Genomic DNA, 20,323 nt, shown 5'->3' with positions numbered 1-20,323 from the left:
TGACTTGATCTGAGCTCAGCTACAATATAATGATAGTGTCTAATTACAGGCTGCTTGTTTGATGGCTGCTGGAAAATGTAATGTTAGCTTGTATGCAGGTCTGAGGCACGGCCTGCATGCATGTTTAACTGTGTTGGGTCTAATTTAGTTGGCTCCCAACTGATTCTTATATAGACCTCATTATGTTACAGTTAGGAGCCTAAAAAGAAATTAAAACACTGCTCTTACTTTACTGCTGGGCTTTTATTCCTTCACCCAAACATGGAATTTTATATGACATTATATCACATTACATTATACTATATTATATTATTAAAGTGATACATGGACACATTTTTATGGAGGTGGAAGTAATTTTAACAACATTACATTATAGTTTAGTATTAAGTGTCATAAAAGCAAAATGCTCGAGTACCTCAAAACTGGGGGGGAACAGTTTGAGAGTAAATGTACTAACTCTCCACCACTGTATGATTTTGATTGTCCTCTGGTGGCCATATAGTTTATAAACCTTGCCTCCTCCATGTTAGTGGATGGGACACTGACCAAACAGAAAAGTCATCAACCTTTTTTATTTCAAAGATGGTTTCTGTGGTTTAATGTAGTTATTGTCACGCTGATGTTTGTTCAAGAGTTCATTTTGATTCCACTAAGTTTTGGTTTTAACTATTCATTTGATGTTATAAAATCTTGATTGACAGTTGAGGCTTACTGGCAATTGGTCGAGCCTGTGTATCGGAGAGACCTCGATACCGCGGCTCCCCCAATCGCTACTGAGCAGACTCTGAATCCAAGTGACGTAAATAATTTTGAATAGCAAGCAGGTTCGGGTATGGTTTCAATTTTTTGTCATCATTTGCAGGAGGTAGAGTTTTCTTTTGTGTTAAACATCAAGGTCCATTGATTTTTGTGCATTTTAATGTTTTCTCATGTCATGTTGGACTAAAGTGAAACGACACAACTTTGACTAAACAGGAGGAAATTACAGGTTCACGTGAATTTCAGAGCATTCTGGAGTCAGTCTCTTTAAATATCTTATAAATGACTGAATGATGGAGTCTTCAGAGGGAGGTACTTTCTGCTTGACGGCCATTCTTCTTAATAACTATACTCCACGACTCTGGGAACAAATGGCAGCACGGAGGATGACGTCTTCACCATGAGAGCTGCTGACTGGGCTTGAATCAACCCAGGTCACTGTGACGGCCCATCATGGCTGAAGTTGAGCTGAAGTACACGTCTGGACTCTGTCTGCTCTCTCTGCTTTGACATTTCCCGCTCAGACGGTGCCGCTGTTATCTGGGTGTCACATTCCTCAGGTGTGCAGCACCACCTGCTGCTGCCCAGCCACAGGGCGATGCCTACAAAGCGCCATTCACTGTGTCAGTAGACGGCTGCAGGTTCGTACTTCACTTGACCCTGTTCATCTTCTCTGTTACATACAGTGCGAACAGGTGGTAAAAGTCCAGCTCTGAGCCAAGAGGGTGCTTGAATGATACTGTGTGTGACTGATGAACAGGTTTCAGCTCGGATGTAAATCTACTGACTGAGACGAGATTGTAGTGAGAGCTGCACGTTTTCTATCCCCACTGATGATTCCATTTATTCTAATTTCTGTCTCGTCTTTACATTGGACATTTTATTGTGTGACTCCTGAAGAGGGATCTCTACCGTGATGCTCTTCTTGTTTCGTCCTTTTTCCGCTTTGCTTCCTTTTCCAAATCCAATGTCTAAGAATCAGTATGCTAACGTTAAGCGACTCACTGACAGGACCAGGGACTGTGTATAAAGATGGACAGCTAACCTACATTTTTAGCCAGAGTGTTCTTAGTAGTGATCAGGCGATGGAGCTGCGGTATCTGTGCGCTCTACCAGTCTTGCATCAGTCTCAGCTCATGACAAATAACTAATTAAAAACCAAACTTACCTGAAACACGAAGACTTGAACATACATTAGTGTGATAAGAACTATACCTAAAACGAGAGAAACCATCTTTGAAAAAACTGTATTTGATCCATGGTCCATGTCCCATCCATTATCATGGAGGAGACGGGATTCATGACTGCAGCAAGCCACCAGGTGCAGATCGAGAGGCTTTGGCTTTGTTTTTGAGGAGCTGTCATGTCGTCCATCTTTATGTATACAGTCTATGGACAGGACCAGTACTGATTTTAGACTTAGAAAAGGGAGGCTGCTTTCCCAGGGAGCCAAAACAGTAAGGGTTGCCAAAAACACCAGAATATTCATGAAAAGTCAATATCAACTGTTATACTAACATCAGTATGCTGCATTTAAAATGCTCATTAAATCCTCCCCACACATCTTTCACACAACCTTGGTAACTTTTCAAAAACCAAAGCTCTGATAAGCAAGCCCAGGAATTTGTTTTGGATCCACTGGCGTTTCCTCTCCAGGTCCAAGTTTCCATTTATCTTGTGAAATATCTCAACCTTCCAAGAGGATGAAGCTTCCAGCTCAAGGCCCTTTGTGCCTGCACAGCCTCAGAGAGCTGCACAACCGGCTGTAGAGTCGTGGTCTTTATTCTTCATGCACTTTTTCGGAGTCCATCACTAAAACTGCCCAATTTTTTACAATTCAACACTTTCAATGTCGTCAGGCGGGTTGATTTTCTTTCATGCGTCCTTGTGTCAAACCTACTTTACCACGGTCCATTTTACTGAATACATTTTTTGTTCAGTTTCTTTTCTTGAAGATGACAGGACACATAATGCATGGAGGGAAAAAAGGGATGTGGGAGGGGAGGAGGTGTGGTCAGAGCTCATTTTTGCACAGGGCCCCTTGCAGGTTAATCTGACTCGAACTGGAGACAAATACATAATTCTTATTCCTCTTCTACAGCATTTGGTCTTGGTTTTTCTTCTGCCATTAGATCATGTAATGAACAATAGCATAAAGTTAATAGATGCAGTGTTTATATCAATAATATACATATTTCTACATTCATGCAACTCTGATGTGCAGTTTGAGTCTGTAAATAATAATGTTTGAGACTTTTTGGTTATTTCTGTATTCGCTGCAGTCAATGACTAAACTGAGGCAGTGCAGAGTCTACTGATGTCAAATCAAACACACCCTGCAGATTAAAGTTGGGAATGATGGAGCAGCCGCTGTGTGGTCTGCACACTGCTCATTACTCCAGTGAGGATGCATGCAAACTTGTTCCATGTGATTATTTATTTTAAATGCAATGATGCAGCAGCAAAAAATATAGGATGAGACATAGCTCCTTCATCATCATCATCATCATCATCATCTTCCTCCTTGTGTAAAAGTGAGTGTGCTGCAAAAATCCCATCTGCAGCTGCACCCTCATCACCCTCATCTTCCTCCTGCTGCACTGACTCAACTCATGCATGTGTCTCCCTGCAGGTCAGGCTCCACGTCACAGCCTCTAACGTCGCTTGTTTGAGCTGCCATCCCTCCCAGCGCTCCTGTGACAGGCGTGCGCCATCACCCAACCCCGGTTATTGGGTGAAAAAGTGGGCAGTTCAGGGTTTCATATCTGCCTCCGCTTCCTCTCGACTCCCTCCTTTTGCTTCCCTGAGCCCCGGAGTCGGTCGGTCCTGCACTTCCCCCAGCCCCCCCACATACCTGCAGAGCATCCACGGTCCTCTCCCCCCTCCTCCGCAGCCTGGGACGGGACAGTCGCACTGCAGCAGCAGAGACTGGAGGAAACTACTTTTTAACCCGAGAGCTGAGTCCATCCTGCACCAGCTGAGATGCTGCTGAGGAGAATCCGGTGGGTTCATTTCTTTGAGTTGTTCGTGCTGATGCGGTTCGGGTCAAAGTTCTGATGATGGCGTCATTAAATCTGCCTCTTCGTGGTTTATTAGGAGAAACGGCTGCTGAGGTTGTGAAACTGTGACTCGGTGTGAATTTAAACTTCTCCCAGAAAAAGGTCATTAGGTGAAATTGACCATGACGCAGTTTGTTGGTTTAGTGCAACTTTATTTTGTTTTATTTCCTCATAACATTTGTTCTTTTTCTTTTTCCTCATCAGTACCTGTGTGCGCGTGAACATTACAGAAGTAAAAGGATTTAACTTCAGATGAACTTACTTCCCTCCACACTTAAGATCTTATCTATGGAAGACCATTTCTGCCAGTGACAGAAAAAAAAGGATGAATGCTAAATCAAAATAGTTAAATAAAAAGTCAAAGAATTATGAGATAATAAGTCATAGTTATCAGAAATCATTTTTAAATTATGATATAGTAAGTCTTAGTTATGAGATAGCAAGTCATAATTATGAGATAAATTATCAAAATATGAGGTAGAAAGTCAATCATGAAATATAAAGTCATAAATATGAGATACAAAGTCATTATTTTTCAGTTAATAAGTCAATATATTGAGTTAATAAGTCAATATATTGAGATGCCAAGTCATTACTTTGAGATATTAAGTCAATACTTTTAAGTTGGTAAGTCATTATATTGAGTAAGTCATCATTTTGAAATACTAAGTTGTTATTCTGAGATATAAAGTCATTATTCTGATATGGTATGTCATTATTTAAGTCATTATTCCTGAGTTAGTAAGTCATCATATTGAGTAAGTCATTATTTTTGATGTACTAAGTTGTCATTTTTAGGTATTACATCATTATTGAAGTCATTATTTTTGAAAAGGTTTCTCGTTTTAATGAATTCCAGGATTTTGTATTATTTGAATGCTATTTTTGTGGGGGTGAACTGAGGATGCTGCTGTATTTATTAAGCTCTGAAATGATGCTCCTGTGCCCTGCAGGAGAAACAATAAGGAGTTGGTTTTATGGTTTGTCTTAAGTGCACATTTAGCCTCTTCTGGTCGCTCTCTGTGCTGCACCTCCGGGCTCAGGTGGACCTCAGTAATGGACAGGTGGAGGGTTAAAGTGAGACGGAGGACAAATGAATGGTGGAAAAGCAGATTTTTAAAAGATTCCTCTCAGTGTGGTGGTCCGGTGGCTCTCTGGTCTGATGCTCACCTGAAAAGACTTTTTCTATGAGCCCAAATATTTACAATATGAAGATAATACTGATTAAAGATGCTCTTTATGTCCCATTCAAACCCGAATGTGATTTTCTTACATCAGGCAACAGAAGCACAAACTTGACAAAAGTGTCACTTGACCTGAATTTCATTGAACTCAGTACATTGTTCTACTGTTACTGACACATGACAGACAAATTAGACTGGTGACAGACAGAGGGAATTCACAGCCAGGTGTGTGTGTGTGTGTGTGTGTGTGTGTGTGTGTGTGTGTGTGTGTGTGTGTGTGTGTGTGTGTGTGTGTGTGTGTGTGTGTGTGTGTGTGTGTGTGTGTGTGTGTGTGTGTGTGTGTGTGGTTTATAACAGGCTGACTGCAGTGGAGTTGTGGAGTCAGGACTGAGATGAGTTTGTTGGAAACATCCTTCTACTCTTTCCCTGGTACACTGGGTGGTGAAGCATCTGTTAACTGGCTTTGCCAACCATCTCTGTAAGGAGACAGATGATTGGCTTGTTGGTCATGTCGGTGAAATGTAGTCTGGGAGGTGATGCGTGGCGGCGCTGCGTTTGATGCTCGGAGCCAGAGGCGGGGTGTTGAGTGAAGAGTGGGACATGGGTCCGACAGGGGCAACCTAAGTACACAGAAGCCATGTTGAGATACAGAGTGAGGACGACTGGATATTATCTGTTGTCAGAATATGAACAAAACCCACGTAAGCATAAATACAAAAATCCCAGACAAATATTTGATTTTATCTGACTTCCTTCTGAGTAGAACAGTAAAGAGACCATATATGGTAATGTTGCAAAAATGATCCAAGGTTTCCCTAATGTTACATCAGATAATATTATTAATAGATTTCTGCTAAGTATGGGGCTGATGTGGCTCAGGAGGTTGTCCAGCAAGAAGAAAGGCGGTGGTTCGATCCCCGGTTCCTCCCGTCTGCATTCCCAAGTTTCTTTCGGCAAGATGCTGAACCCCAAAATGGCCCCTGTAAAACAAAATCTTGCCATGTTCTATTTAAAGAGAAATTAATCTTTAAATGATTTGCCTTTTTTAAGAATGTTGTGTTATTTATATTGCACTTCCTTCCTCTCGTATATTTAGTTTCAACCCCAATGTGCTTGAGTCAATGAATTGGAATTCCAAAATAACTGGAGATGAAATTAGAAGGATGAAGCCACAGGGCTCATGTGGGAAACAGAAACTTAGACCAGAGTGGATTCCTGCCTTGTAAAAAACCCACTTACTGATTTCCAGGAGAGCCCTGTTGTATTTTATCACAGACCCATTGGTGCCAAACGCCAGGTCCAGCTCAGCTCGCCGCTCTGCACTTACATCAGTCAAACCAGTGGCTCTGTATGTTTGAACTGGCTGAACTGGGATTATTTTCTGGCTGTTTGGTGCAGACGAGGTTGGCCTGGTGTGACCTTGAGGCAGGCTGCTGCAGAGACCACCCACAAAACACATCCTGCAAGTCTTTAGTGGTCAGTGCAGCACTTATAGGGATCTCAGCATCTACTTGTGTTTTCCTTATTCACTTCTACTTCTTCTGTTAATGATTTCACCCTGATTTTCAGTGTCAGTTGGTTTTAGCTCCCTGCTCTGTGTCTGCAGCAGGAGGGGACTGGATAAATTCTGCCAGTGGATAATGCACTGGCTGCAGTTTGTAGTCCTGTAAATGCAGCGCGTGGCATTGATTTTTAGCTTAACTTGCCTTTGTTGTAACTCGCATTAAAGAGAGCTGAACTGCAGAGCGCCCGGTGACATCTCAAAAATAACCAGCAGCAGCCAGATTATCTCCTCTGCACAAACCCATATGCAAACACACTCCCTCAACATTTATACCATGTGAAAACAGTGCGCAGTGTCTTAATGTGGCCTCTCCCTTTGAGCGAAGCATGCTCATTCTTCGTGGTTCAAAACTTCCTTTTCCAAACCCCTGAAAAGAGCGAGAGAAAAGAAAGAGAAAGAGCGAGCAAGTGTGCCAGTGCCCTGTCCTTTAATTTCGCCCGGGGCCTTTTGTGCGGGAGTTGGTATGAAGTGAAAGCACAGTGTGCAGCTGTCCTCCTGGCCCACTGCTCGCTTTCTGTGAGCCGTTCTCTTGTCAAGAATACTAATAGTGATACCAGCTCCGTGGAGTCCACCCAGCTGGTGAGGGCAACAGACAACAACTATTCCGCCGTCAATGACCACCATTTAATTCGTATGTCCCAGTTAAGTGAGCTGTGTTTGTGCCGACTCCGTACGAAGGATGCTTTTGATTTGCAGACGCAGAAAAGGCTCGAACTTATTGGTACTTTTTCAAACTCCAGAGACTCTGATCGTTTCTGTGTTTCCATGTTTAACCTTTCACATTAGAGAAAAGAGCTCCTGTGTGAAGTCGTGCAGATTCTGATGAACATGCGTCACTCTGAGGCTCATAATGAGTCATCATCATCATAACTGTTGTCTTACTGTATCTTCTGGTAGAAAAAAAATGCATAAGGTTGGCACACACACACACACACACACACACACACACACACACACACACACACACACACACACACACACACTACCTCCTCTGTACGCAGTCTTTTCAACATTTGCCCATCAAGAGTTTTGTTGTGTCGGTGGCATCAGCTACAGTCAAACTCTGCTCTGGGGATTCTTTGTTCAGAGTTTAAAGCACCATGGCCACAAATATCCTTCATTATAGTCAGTTTCTCCTTCATTAGCTTCCCCCACACTCACACTCCACACTCTCTGCTGCTTCCAGGCATTGGAAGAGTGACAAAACAGTCAGCATGCACAATATAACAAAGCACTGTCCCATAATGCGATGCACAAAGGAAACGGAGGAGTGGCTGCAGCTGGGAAAAGTTAAAACTAATTGCTTCAAGAGCACCTCAGAAAAAACACGGGTATCATATTTTTAGGAAAACATATTAACGTCCCTTTGTGAAGTTTAATGGGCAACAGATTTCTATAATGGAAGATTAACTGATGCCACATAGTGCATGTATTGTTCGTTTGTGAAAGAAGTTTAAAATTTGTTGATTTTATTGCCATATCTTTTACTGTTTTTCCTTAATTAGGAGAATTAGTTTGGACTTTATATGTTTATTTTTATGAGTCTCCCCATCAGGGATTAATAAATCTGTCTAATCTAATCTAATCTCATCTAATCTACACTATTATATTAGTATATGTAAAACTTAAGACACTAAGATAGATATATTAAATATTTAAATCACAATTTATTCACATCAACTGTGCCATGTCTTTATTAAAGGAGACATTTTATCAGCCCTGAAAAGTAGCTTGGAGTGTGTGTGTGTGTGTGTGTGTGTGTGTGTGTGTGTGTGTGTGTGTGTGTGTGTGTGTGTGTGTGTGCGCTGCTTTTTAATGATGAACGAACACTCGCAGCTTCATCGTGGCCGCCTCAGGAGGTTGTGTGAGGTCACAGTGAGCATCCTGCCATGCCTGCTGGGTTAATAACAGGGCCAGACTGGTGACGGAGAGCTGGCAGGAGGCCGCTGGGCTGAGACGCCGTGTCATTAGCTCCCGGATGTGATGAATGGCTTGTGGTCAGGAGCCTGTGCTCTCAGCTTCCCTTTGAAAACCAGAGACGTTGCTCTTTTATACGGAATGGCTGAGCTCTGAGATCGTTTCTTTTTTAGTATTTTAAGGGAATTGTATGTATGTCAGTGGAAGAACTTAAAACTTGAAGTCAAGTAAATTAAAACGTGTGTTAGTTTTGAATTAAACATTCTTCTTCTAAGATATCAGGAATATGGAATATTTGAATTCCTCATATTCCTGAGTCTTGAATTTCATAATTTTAGATTTTATAATTTAATAAGTTTTAATCTTTTAATATTTTCTGTATTTCCAGTGGTAAGATTCAGCTTACTTCTTAATTCATATTGAAGCCAGTAATCATATTCAATTCAAATTATACATCGCTAAAAGTCCAAATATCTGTGAAACTGCCTTTCAACGAAGTATCTGTACATGTGCAGGACTAAAATCCCAGTAGGTGGACGCTGTGGTGAAGTTACTGTAATACATAGTTACATAGATTTGCCAGTTGTGACCTTTAACATTACAATAAATCAGTCTGGTGAGATCAATGGAGCATGTTCCCCCGATGTGCTGAACCATCACTTCCTCTGTTAGAAATGACTGTGTCCATTAAAGGTTAAATAGTCGTGAAATTGGAAACAGGATATTATTTATTCATCTTAATTTGTGTCAAAATGTTCCTTGTCTTAATGTTTGTTGTGTTTGCCTCTTTATCTCCACAGACATGTTCTTCCACTTCTCTGTGTCGTCTGCCATCTCTCTCTGGCCTTCCCCACCCAAAACCCATCTGCATACGGTACGTCTACATTCTTCCATTATCCTGTTCTTTTAATGGAAATATTCATGGTTCTTATTATGGAATAAAATACTACAATATCAGAATACAAAGAATACAAAGGTGAATTTGTTCTCTTGCTTTGCTCTTCACGCTCTGTATCCTCTATATTTCTGTTCTGCAGATGACGTCCGGTCCCTCCAGGTGAACATCCCCCACTCAGGTCCTGTTTCTGCCCCACTGGGCAGCTCCATCTCCATCCCCTGCTCGGTGTCCCTGTCCTCCACACCCACCACCTCCTCCCCCTCCTCCGCCCCTGTTGTACCGCGGGTCAAGTGGACCGTGGTGTCCGGAGGGGTGGAGACGCAGATCTTGGTGGCAAGTGGTCAGAGGGTGAAGATCAACGAGGCGTACAGAGGCCGCGCCGCACTGCTCAACTACACGTCCTTCCCTGATGACCTGTCACTGTGGCTGGGAGATGTGCGCTCCAGCGACTCGGGCCACTATCGCTGTGAGGTGCAGCAAGGCCTGGAGGACGCCAGTGATCTCGTGCAACTCAAGGTCAAAGGTAACAAAACGAAGGCTCTGAAGGAGTAAGAGAGATGTACAGTTCAGAGCATATAGGATACAACATAACACAATATAACACATGATACATTGCATGTTTTTGCTTAATTTAACAGTATTTGTTTGGTTCAAAAACATACACACATAAATCAACTTTATATATCTTCCATAAATTGAAGAGGAGTTTTGTTGTAACATTCAGTTTCAGAGTATTAAATGTTAAATATGTTAAATAGATGTTGCAGCCATCCTGATCAGATGAGTTTTTTTAATCTAAACATGTTCATAATGTTTGTGTATGTGTGTGTTTGTTTAGGTGTTGTATTCCACTACAGAGATGCTTTGGGCCGCTATGCGTTCTCCTTCCATCAGGCCCAGAAGGCTTGTGAGGCCATTGGGGCTGAAATGGCCACTGCTGACCAGCTGCTGGCGGCTTATTATGATGGATACGAGCAGTGTGATGCAGGCTGGCTGGCAGACCAGTCTGTCAGGTACCTCATCTCTATCTTCTGTATGACACTCATACTCAATCTGCACATAATACACAAACTCTAAAGACTGGATGCGCTCATGGAAATATTCTAAATACATGGTTAATTTTTTTTAAATCAAATTTCCCCAAAATCTAGTTTAGTGTTTCTGATATTTTTGGATGGATAAACTATGATTACTGACTTGCTGCTTCATCAAGAGGTTAATGTTATATAAGAAATTGTTTCCATTCCTCCAGGTACCCAATCCAAGTTCCCCGTGAGGGCTGCTATGGAGACATGAACGGGCAACCAGGAGTGAGAAACTACGGGACGATGGATCCAGATGAACTTTTTGACGTTTATTGTTATGTGGAACAAGTTAACGGTATGAATAACAACACACATCTTACACATCATTACAAGCTACAATAACTATATATCAGTATATATCGATAAACAGGTGCCTTATATTTGGTTGTTATAATGAAACTTTATAAAAGATATTGTGGTTTTGTAGGAGAGGTGTTCCACGACTCCGTCCCACAGCTGCTGTCGTTTGCTGAAGCACGGTCATACTGCAGAGCCGCAGGGGCTGAGATGGCGACAACTGCACAGCTGTACTTGGCGTGGAGTGAAGGTCTGGACCGCTGCAGCCCCGGGTGGCTGTCTGACGGCAGTGTACGCTACCCCATCACAACCCCCAGGGAGCGCTGTGGAGGGCCTCAGGCAGGCGTCAAAACCCTTTATGGCTTCAGCAACCAAACTGGTTTCCCAGAGCCGTCCAGCCTTCACGACGTCTATTGCGTGAGAGGTGAGTGTTTTTGTTACTCAAAAATGAATTCGCATAAAATAGAAGTATATTGCATGCTTTGATATTAATGCAAACTTTTCACTACTGTTCATTCCTGCTTATTTGGACAAAAGCGTTAATAAGAAATTGTTGCTGTCGTACATTACCTCTTGTATTATATTTCTAATTACTTAACTCTCCTCTACAGACAACAGAAATGCTCCCACTGACTCTCCCTTCGACTACATGGCCACCGAGTCTGAAGACATCGGACAAGATGTTGTTATTCTTACGCGAACAGATCAAGAGCTGCTCCTGAACCAACATAAAGAGCAGGTGGAGCGAGAGGCGCTGAGTGTAGTTGAGTCTTTTCCCTTTGTCTCGCGTCCTTCCACTGAGGAAAACCTGGTGGACACACATCCAACCGATATATCAGACACAACGGAGTCTCCCTTCAACACCACATATGTGGACCTCCTTCAGCCATTTGATGAAATGTCATCTGCTACAGAAATGACCTCCCACTCCCAGCATCCTGTGATGAATGGCACAATCAGCAGCACAGAAACCTACAATGTTCCACAAAATGCATCACTGCTGCCCAGTGTTCACAATGACACAGCCTCCCACCAGAGCTTGAACTTCACCGTTCACCATTTTGAACCTGAAAACGCCACAGGGTTTCCTGAACTATCATACGAGCCTCCCACTCGTAACCAAACAGTACCGGACACCAACCCCGAAGAGCAAACACAACTGTCTGAAAACACCACAGGGTTTCCTGAACTATCATACGAGCCTCCGACTCGTAACCAAACAGTACCAGACACCAACCCCGAAGAGCAAACACAACTGTCTGAAAACACCACAGGGTTTCCTGAACTATCATACGAGCCGCCCACTCATAGCCAAACAGTACCAGATACCAACCCCGAAGAGCAGACACAACTGTCTGAGAGCCCACAGGATTTCCCAGAAATACAAGAGACCTATCTGGATTTAATCGGATCACAAGCCAATTACAGTGAAACAGACAGAAACCTTACTCAGGAGGAGAATATCCTGGAAGCGACAGCAGAAACCTCTGACAACATCCTCCAGGTGAAGCTGGAGGAGGCAGCAGGAGCACGGCCTGAGCAGATGTTTCTCTCGACTCAGTCGCCAACAGAGGAAGGAGAACTTCTAACTGCCAACGCTTCAACTTCATTGTGGCCCGCTCTTGATGGATCTGGAGATATTTCTCAAGGTATGATTTTATACAATTATGATATAAGCAAAACTAAGAGCCCGCGGTCATATACACAATGACAATGCTATACAATGTACAATAGATTCATACTTATATATGTTTTGCTTTTTGTTTTTCTCCAGAGAGTGACCTTGACGTTGGAGCTGTCACTTCCATCACCACATCAGATTCTTCCGCTTCTGGTTTCACCACTCACCCGTCACCTTCCGCTTCACCTAGCAGCACTCCGGCTGAACCTCGGACTGCGCTTCCGAATCCAACGCCTTCCTCTGGGTCACCAAATACTGATAGAATGGGTTTCAGTGTCCTCGCCACAGTAGCACAGTTATGGGAGACTTCCATTTCAAAACAGGAGGGAAGTACAAGCTTAGAATCTGAAGACGCAGTCACAATAGAAAGTGAGGGAAAACCACTGCAACCAACAAGGGCTCAAGACATCCTTGTTTCTGGAGCAAATCTGGCAACCACCGAGTCTTCAGAGGGGCCTGAAACTTCTCAGATGCCCACCGATTCCACCACAGTACAGTATCAGACATCAGGGTACAAAGTGTATTGGGACACGGAAACCCTTACTTATGAAGAGGCAAGTGGACAGGAGCCTGGTGCAGTTACTGCAGTCATGGGGGTAGACATTAAATTTGCTCCAACCGTTGAAGAGGAACTCAGTGTTTCCTCAACCGTTGAAGACGAGGCTGACGTTTCCTTTACTGTTTCTCCCACTCTTAAAGATGAAGCGAATGTTTCCCCAACCATTGAAGATGAAGCTAAAGATTCCTTTTCATTTGAACAGGAAGATAACGTTTCCCCGACCGCTGAAGAGGACGTGACAAGTACTCCAGTTCTTAAAGAGGAAGACAAAGTTGTACCAACATTTGAAGATGATGTTTCCTTTTCACTGGAAGACAACGTTACAGTTACCCCAACACACGAGGAAGAAACAAATGTTGCCCCAACACTTGAAGAAGAAGCAGCTAACGTGGAAGAAGCTAACATTGCCCAAACGCTTGAAGAAGCTAATGTTGACCCAACCATTGATGAGACTGATGTTAGCCCCACCCATGAAGAAGCTAACGTGGCCCCAACCCTTGCAGTAGAAGCTATTGTTGCCTCAGCCCATGATGAACAAGCTAGCATTGCTTCAACCTTAGAAGAAGAAGCTAACTTGGCCCCTTCCATTGAGGACTTCACCGTCTATCCTCTTGATTCTCAAACATCTAACTGGGCTCTGCTGACAACCACAACTGGACCCCAAGAATCCCTCAACGGTCTAGAGTACAGCAGGAAAACCTCCCCCACCACCTCCACAGCAGCTCCAGAATCCACCTCGAGCACAAAGCCCACCAGGGCCACCAGAGCCACGACCGCTGCCACCATCAAGACCACCACACACTGGTCCAGACGCCCCTGGAGCCCAACCACCACAACCCGGAGAGTTTTCCACAAGACGACAGAGCCCCAGAAGGTGACGCACCTCATACCACCAGTGGATCAGGGTCTGGTGGAGGGTGAGTTTAGTCTCACCAAGCCGCCCACCCTGCTTATCTTGCCCAATGAGAGGGCAGCTGTGGGCGGTACAGGGAAATCTTCAGGTAATGTTAAAGCCACTTTCATCAGCCTAACTGTCCTCCTCTTTCTACTCGACGCAATGATGCACTAAAATCCCTGGTCTGTCTTCTGCCCCAACCTACCTTTGCTCCCTTTTCTGTAAAACACCTCCCCTCCTTTCTCAAATGACTTCCCACGTTTGTTTTGTTTGTCTCAGAAAGCCCACTCACCCCTCTGATTCCTCCTGATTCTCATATCTGTCCTTGTGATTCCAACTACCCTTCAAGATACTCACATTGGGACAGCTCCCATTTGGCATTTGTCAACAGTCCAGTCTCTTTATGCATGATGTTTCCCCCCCTCATCCAAAGATTGACTTCTGTGAAGTACTGGTGCGCTGGAATTAATGTTTGAGCGATGGTAAAAGCATTGGTAAACCTTTCACAGAACCTTGATCCATGGATTTTGTTTTTATGAAGTTAATCTCTTAACTAAACAAGTGCAAATTATTCTCTTCACAATCTTTTTGCTCCTGTTGTCGACACTCACCATGTTTGCAGTAATCTGCAGTAATCTAACATGACAAAGGGACTTGATGTTTCTCTGCTACAGCATTTACGTTGAATGTAATGACACTGACCAGTACAATCGCACAAATGTTTTATATTTAATTCATAACTGTCAGGTCATTAACTGTTGTTATTCCTCAGATTTAGAATTCTTCTACTACTATAGGCAAAAGCACAGCTTATTATTATGTTGAATGTTCATAAGCACAATTATTGTTCGGTGTTGATTTGTTGTAGCATGTTTTTTTTTTTATGTTTCATATCGAGTCATGTTCTATTGTTTAATCATAATCATTCATGATTTGTACAGTGTTGTGTTTTTTTAGGTGTAACAATGATAAAGTTAACTAAGGTATGATTGTTTCTCCTCTCGCCATCAGTTGAAATCTGTCATATTGTTTTTCTTTAGTCTCAAAAATTTAAGTTAGACACTTTCTTGGGTCAGAACAGAACTTAACTTTGAATTAAAATGTATTTAATACAAATGCATTGCTGTGCACGTCGTACATATGCACAGGCACGTTCAGATTATATTAAGATTCCTGCATCACCCAACAGACGTGTGTCTTTACTGGAAAAGCTATCTGGACAAAACCAGGAGTCATTCCAGTTAGACATATTTGTGGTGGTGACAATTGGCCACCATAATTAAAAGAGAATTGTGGGGAACAGCTGCTGATGCACAAGAAGCTCTGCTGAAGTGTTTTCATTGAATGGAGGACAAAGCATTTCACTATATTCATCATGGAGGTGATGCCAGATTTATCCACATCTGGTACTTGTTCCTAAATTCAAACTTACACGTACTAAAAAGCTACTATTGACCAAAGGTTGCAGGTACAGTTTTATTTTATTCTGTTATATCACTATATATACATATATTACTGTTCATGGGGATGGTAAATAGGGAAAACATACCCTCACATCAGTGCTGTTCACATTTTTGAAGTACACTTTCTGTCGAAGACATTCTCAGGCATCCACAGAGTTTGCCTTAATGAATGAGTACAGCAAAGATCAGAGCATTCAGAGGATTTTGCCTGTTTCAAATCTCACTTTGGCAAGCAGTTTAAAAAGATAAAAAAACTGGACCGTTCATGGTGATTAAAGGCTGAGAGAAGTCACTGCTCATCCACATTACTGACCTCACATCATCACCGACAGTTACTTTATTGTCACGTGAAGGAAACTCCACCACGACAACAAAACACAGGGAGATCGTGCAGATGGTTCACAGAAATGGGTGAGAATTAAAACCAAGGTCTCTGTTGTTGTGCAAACTTGAACTTGTACAAACAACAACTTTGCAAACATGAGGTTTTCGGTGTTGACTTGAAAGGCATCTCAAAGATTCATCTTTCTCCAGTTGTGTATTTCTCAGCAAAACAGGACGACAATTTACTTTGACAGCCTGTGATTCTCATTAGACTTGTGTAGCAACCTGTCATACGCACACTTACTTACAAAGAGCTGTCTCAATGGAATAGCACTCAATGTGTGCTCGGTATAATGACAGACACCACAGAGTTCCTGTTTATAGGGTGTCGAGGGACGCAAACCAAATCCACTTGTAAAATGTTTAATTTCAGTTGGGACACACATGACAACATTTTAGCCTTCAACAAGTTTTACTGCGACTCCTAACTCCCTCTTCTCCCTCAAGACTTAAATAAATCAAGAAACCTAGTGATGATAAAGCAATCAGTCAAGATTAAAAGATATTTGGTTTCCGACAACATGGTGGATTCACAGCAATGTCTGTTGGCATCATGTGTAACTGTGTCATCGCACTTTAAAAGGAACAAAGTTGGGTTTTTCCAGGTATAATGTGTCTATTATAATGTACGGGTGTGAACTGCAGTTTGTAGTTCTAAACCACAGAATATTAAAACTGAAGATATGTGGAAAGGGTGTGGAGACTGGTTATGAGGAAGAAAATGATTGTGTGTGTGTTTTTTTACTGTGTGGGAAAGTTGATGAATAAGAAAGAAAGAAAGACCTGATGAGTTAGACATCATGTCCTCTGCTGCCCTCTTCTGGCTCATATTGGACATTGATTTTTTGGACTAGAAGCTATGTCCTTGATATATATTTTCCTTTTTATTTATGTGGACATATAACTTTTAATATAATATTATAACTAATATTATTTCTTAAGATTTGCCTCAATTGCTATTTAGTATTTGTGACTCTTTCAAATCCACCAAACCCTTTGCTTTAATTTGTACTTGCTTATACATGCAAATATTAAATTTTCTATGCATTATTAACAGTAAAATGCTGGACTAGTGTCTATGTCGTGTGCTCTCGTGCAGTTAAAGCATCAATCTGCTAATAACCGGACCTTGTGTTTCAGATGCGTGTGAGGACGACCCCTGTCTCAACGGAGGCACCTGCACGGACAGAGACGGGCAGATTAAATGTCTCTGTCTGCCAACATATGGAGGAAACTTGTGTCAGACTGGTGAGCTCTCTCTCTTTTAAACCATACTTCTGCTCCAGTCAGATTGTGTGGTATATGTTGTGTTACATGTCCTGTGCAAGTCTCTTTTGTTGCTGCAAATCTTCACCATTCTCGAAAAAGAGACGTTTAATCAGAACAAGGCTTTCCTGGTTAAATGAGGAATCAGTACAGGCCCACATGCAGAATAATATCGTTAATATTATATTATACAGAATAAAATACATGTGGTTTGTTTCAAATTTCCACAAACGTCTACAGTCATTTCTCGAGACTCTTCATTGTCCGCTCTCCTCCTCCGTGTCTCTTTCAGACCTGGAGAGTTGTGAACCGGGCTGGGACAAGTTTCATGGTTTCTGCTACCGACACTTCAGCCAGCGTCTGAGCTGGGAGGTGGCGGAGCAGCACTGTCGCATACTGGGAGCTCACCTGGTGTCCATCATTACCCCAGAGGAACAGAGTTACATCAACAGTAGGTTCACTGAGCCAATACAGGAAAAGATTATATAATATTGTTTAGTTTTATATTTCATCTTTCCTATCTTGTTCCCCCAGGCAACTACAAGGAGTACCAGTGGACCGGCCTGAACGATAAGACCATCGAGGATGATTTCCGCTGGTCTGATGGCAACCCTCTGGTCAGTGATATTAGAAAACAGTATAAGCAAATATACACAATTGCATGTAGACTCCAGATGTGTAAAAACTTTTCTTTTTGCACATTCATGCCTCATTTATTCGATGTATTTAGTTTTCATGGTAGTCGCACTATTTAATTGGATTCCCTTATTAATTTACATTTTGTAAATTAATTTATTATGATTAATTCAACCCACTCAAAAGATAATACAAAGTCTTGAGAAAACCTGGACCCAGATTAAATAGATTATATCGTTTTTGTACATTTTCTATTTCACCAACAGCAACATTACTACCTTTCCTAGAAATTGCATAGTTTTGTGTGATATAATCTATGTGGGCTGACTTTCTTTTCCCTCCATGTTTACAGTTGTATGAGAACTGGTACAGAGGTCAGCCGGACAGCTACTTCCTCTCAGGAGAAGACTGTGTGGTGATGGTGTGGCACGATGACGGACGCTGGAGTGACGTGCCCTGCAACTATCACCTGTCCTACACCTGCAAGAAGGGCACCAGTGAGTAAACTATCACTGTACATGAGCAATATATGAAAGTTAACAGAACAAGATCTATATATTGTTGTTCTCTTTCTACAGCCTCGTGTGGTCCACCACCAAAGGTCCGAAACACCTCCCTATTTGGAAAAGCTCGGCAGAGATATGAAACCAATGCAGTTGTGCGTTATCACTGTGTCGGGGGTTTCCAGCAGAGACTCAATCCTGTGATCAGGTGTCTGTCTGGAGGCCTGTGGGAGAGACCACAGATCATGTGCATCCCCGGTAAGATAAGAGAATAGTTTAACCCTGACCAACAATCAACAATCTGAATTTCCTATAAACCTTGAACACAATGTTTGACATCAAGTTACTGATATGTGGATTTACAGTCTGTAAGTTTGGTTTAGTTTCATTCTGTTGAGCAACTTTTAAATAAAAGAAAGAAAACAGAATGAGACAGGACACAAATTCAATCCGACATGGAACCAGGACAAAATATATAAAAAGGAAACAAAATAAAAACAAAAATAAATTGGTGTTTTGTATGAAATGAAAGCATCACACAGAATAAAAATTCAAACCGATGAATACGTTTATTTATTTTCAGAGGGTGGAGGTCCAACACAGAATCCTGATGCGACGTCACCGACCAACAGCAACTTTGCAGCGATCGAAGACGGTTTTGAAGCCACTAAAGAGACGCCACAGTACTGGGACATCAAGTTTTAAAAAGTCTGTTGTACTTTTCTTGTCTTCTTTTTTTAAAACTCTGCTGCTGTAACATGACAAAACATCTGGGTGCTTTTACCAATGAACCACGAAAGCAAAGAAAAATGGGCCACAGACAACTTTTGAGATGTGTTAACTTAAAAACATTCCTATTTTGATAACCTTGAAAAATGACCTTGAAAAAATCCTTTAAAATAAAAGAAGCGTTGTGACCGTCAGATATTTAAAAAGGGGTTAAAGCGATGAGTCCTTTCCACATGAAAGAAATAAAGTAAATGTGCAAAGTGTTGAGTTTCCATACCAGTTCCAAATCTACAATAATAACTTTTTTCTATTTGTTGTTTTTAATGTCAAAAACCTTTTTATTAAATGGTGCTAATGTCTTCAAACCTTTGTATCCAACAGATATGTTTGTTTTCAGTGTGATGTCAGAGTAGAGACGTGTACCTGCTTTTAAAAAAAATCTATAACTCCAAAGCACAAAGCCAACGTTAACAAAAAAACGAAATCATTTTTGTACATATATTATTAGCTGTCACTCCTGTGATTGCTGCCGGCATATTGAAACCTCTGACTTCCAGCAGACACAGTTTTGTTCGTCAGCTTTATGTTGTAATAAAGTTTTGTAGAACAGAGCAAAGAATAAATCGTTCTCTTATTTTACCCTCAGCAACGTGTGTGGGCCTCATTTCATGTCACCTTAGGACATAAAGGAACTAAAAGCTGATGCTGATGTTTGGTGATTGTCTTCATGTGTTAACAATGTACAGGTGATTTCAAGAGGGAGCAGAGGAAAGAAAACTGAATGCTGGGATGAAATTATTAAACGCATGAAATCCATTGGATAGATGAACTGGACCCTGGTTTTCCCTCAGGAAGGAACTGCACCAATTAATGTTTTTTCTTAGTATTTCTGAAGCTATTGATCATGTGGTGTCACTTTCTGTATCTGCTGCACAAGGGATCTACGGTGTTAAAACAATAACAGTATATATTTTCAGAATATAATTTAAATATATTTCTAAAATAAATAGCTTTATATGATAATTATCGACATCGACTGATATGAAATTAAAGCAAATTAAAGCAACAAAAAAAACTAAACAACACACTGCTAACAGATTTATTTGGCTTAACAGTGGGAAATGTTTTCTGACTTCCTAAAAATAATTCAAAGTAAAATATAACTGAAGTGTTACGTCACGGTTTCGTCACTGCGTCGAAAAAAATGGAGGAAACGGAGGGAAACGGGAGGAAAACCGGAAGTAAGTGGACAAGTGTTTGTAAATGTGTGTTTTCATACTTATTTACTTAAAAATGAAAAGGTGAACATGTGTGAAATCATCAGGGAGGAGGAAGAAAACTGAGTGTAAATGCAAAAAACTAAATGTTTGTGTATCATTAACTAGCAGCTGAGTTAGCTGGGGCAGGTGAGTTAGCTGGGGCAGGTGAGTTAGCTATAGCAGGT

General features: G+C 41.7%; 1 protein-coding gene across 1 annotated transcript; it reads left to right on the top strand.

The window, feature by feature from the left end:
* Positions 1-3,504: 3,504 nt before the first annotated feature.
* LOC118124518 (brevican core protein) lies at positions 3,505-19,524 on the top strand. Its single transcript, XM_035182410.2, has 14 exons — positions 3,505-3,761; positions 9,284-9,357; positions 9,521-9,904; positions 10,220-10,394; positions 10,634-10,761; positions 10,894-11,187; positions 11,375-12,412; positions 12,538-14,004; positions 16,886-16,993; positions 17,304-17,462; positions 17,546-17,628; positions 18,000-18,144; positions 18,226-18,408; positions 18,734-19,524. The coding sequence occupies exons 1-14, from the start codon at positions 3,742-3,744 to the stop codon at positions 18,853-18,855; spliced, it is 4,380 nt and encodes a 1,459-aa protein (XP_035038301.2). The 5' UTR covers positions 3,505-3,741; the 3' UTR covers positions 18,856-19,524.
* Positions 19,525-20,323: the final 799 nt, after the last annotated feature.

This window comes from Hippoglossus stenolepis, chromosome 17 (assembly GCF_022539355.2).
Source record: "Hippoglossus stenolepis isolate QCI-W04-F060 chromosome 17, HSTE1.2, whole genome shotgun sequence".
Taxonomy (NCBI): Eukaryota; Metazoa; Chordata; class Actinopteri; order Pleuronectiformes; family Pleuronectidae; genus Hippoglossus; species Hippoglossus stenolepis.
Note: the sequence above shows the minus strand (reverse complement) of the source record. Positions and strands in the feature narration are given on the sequence as shown.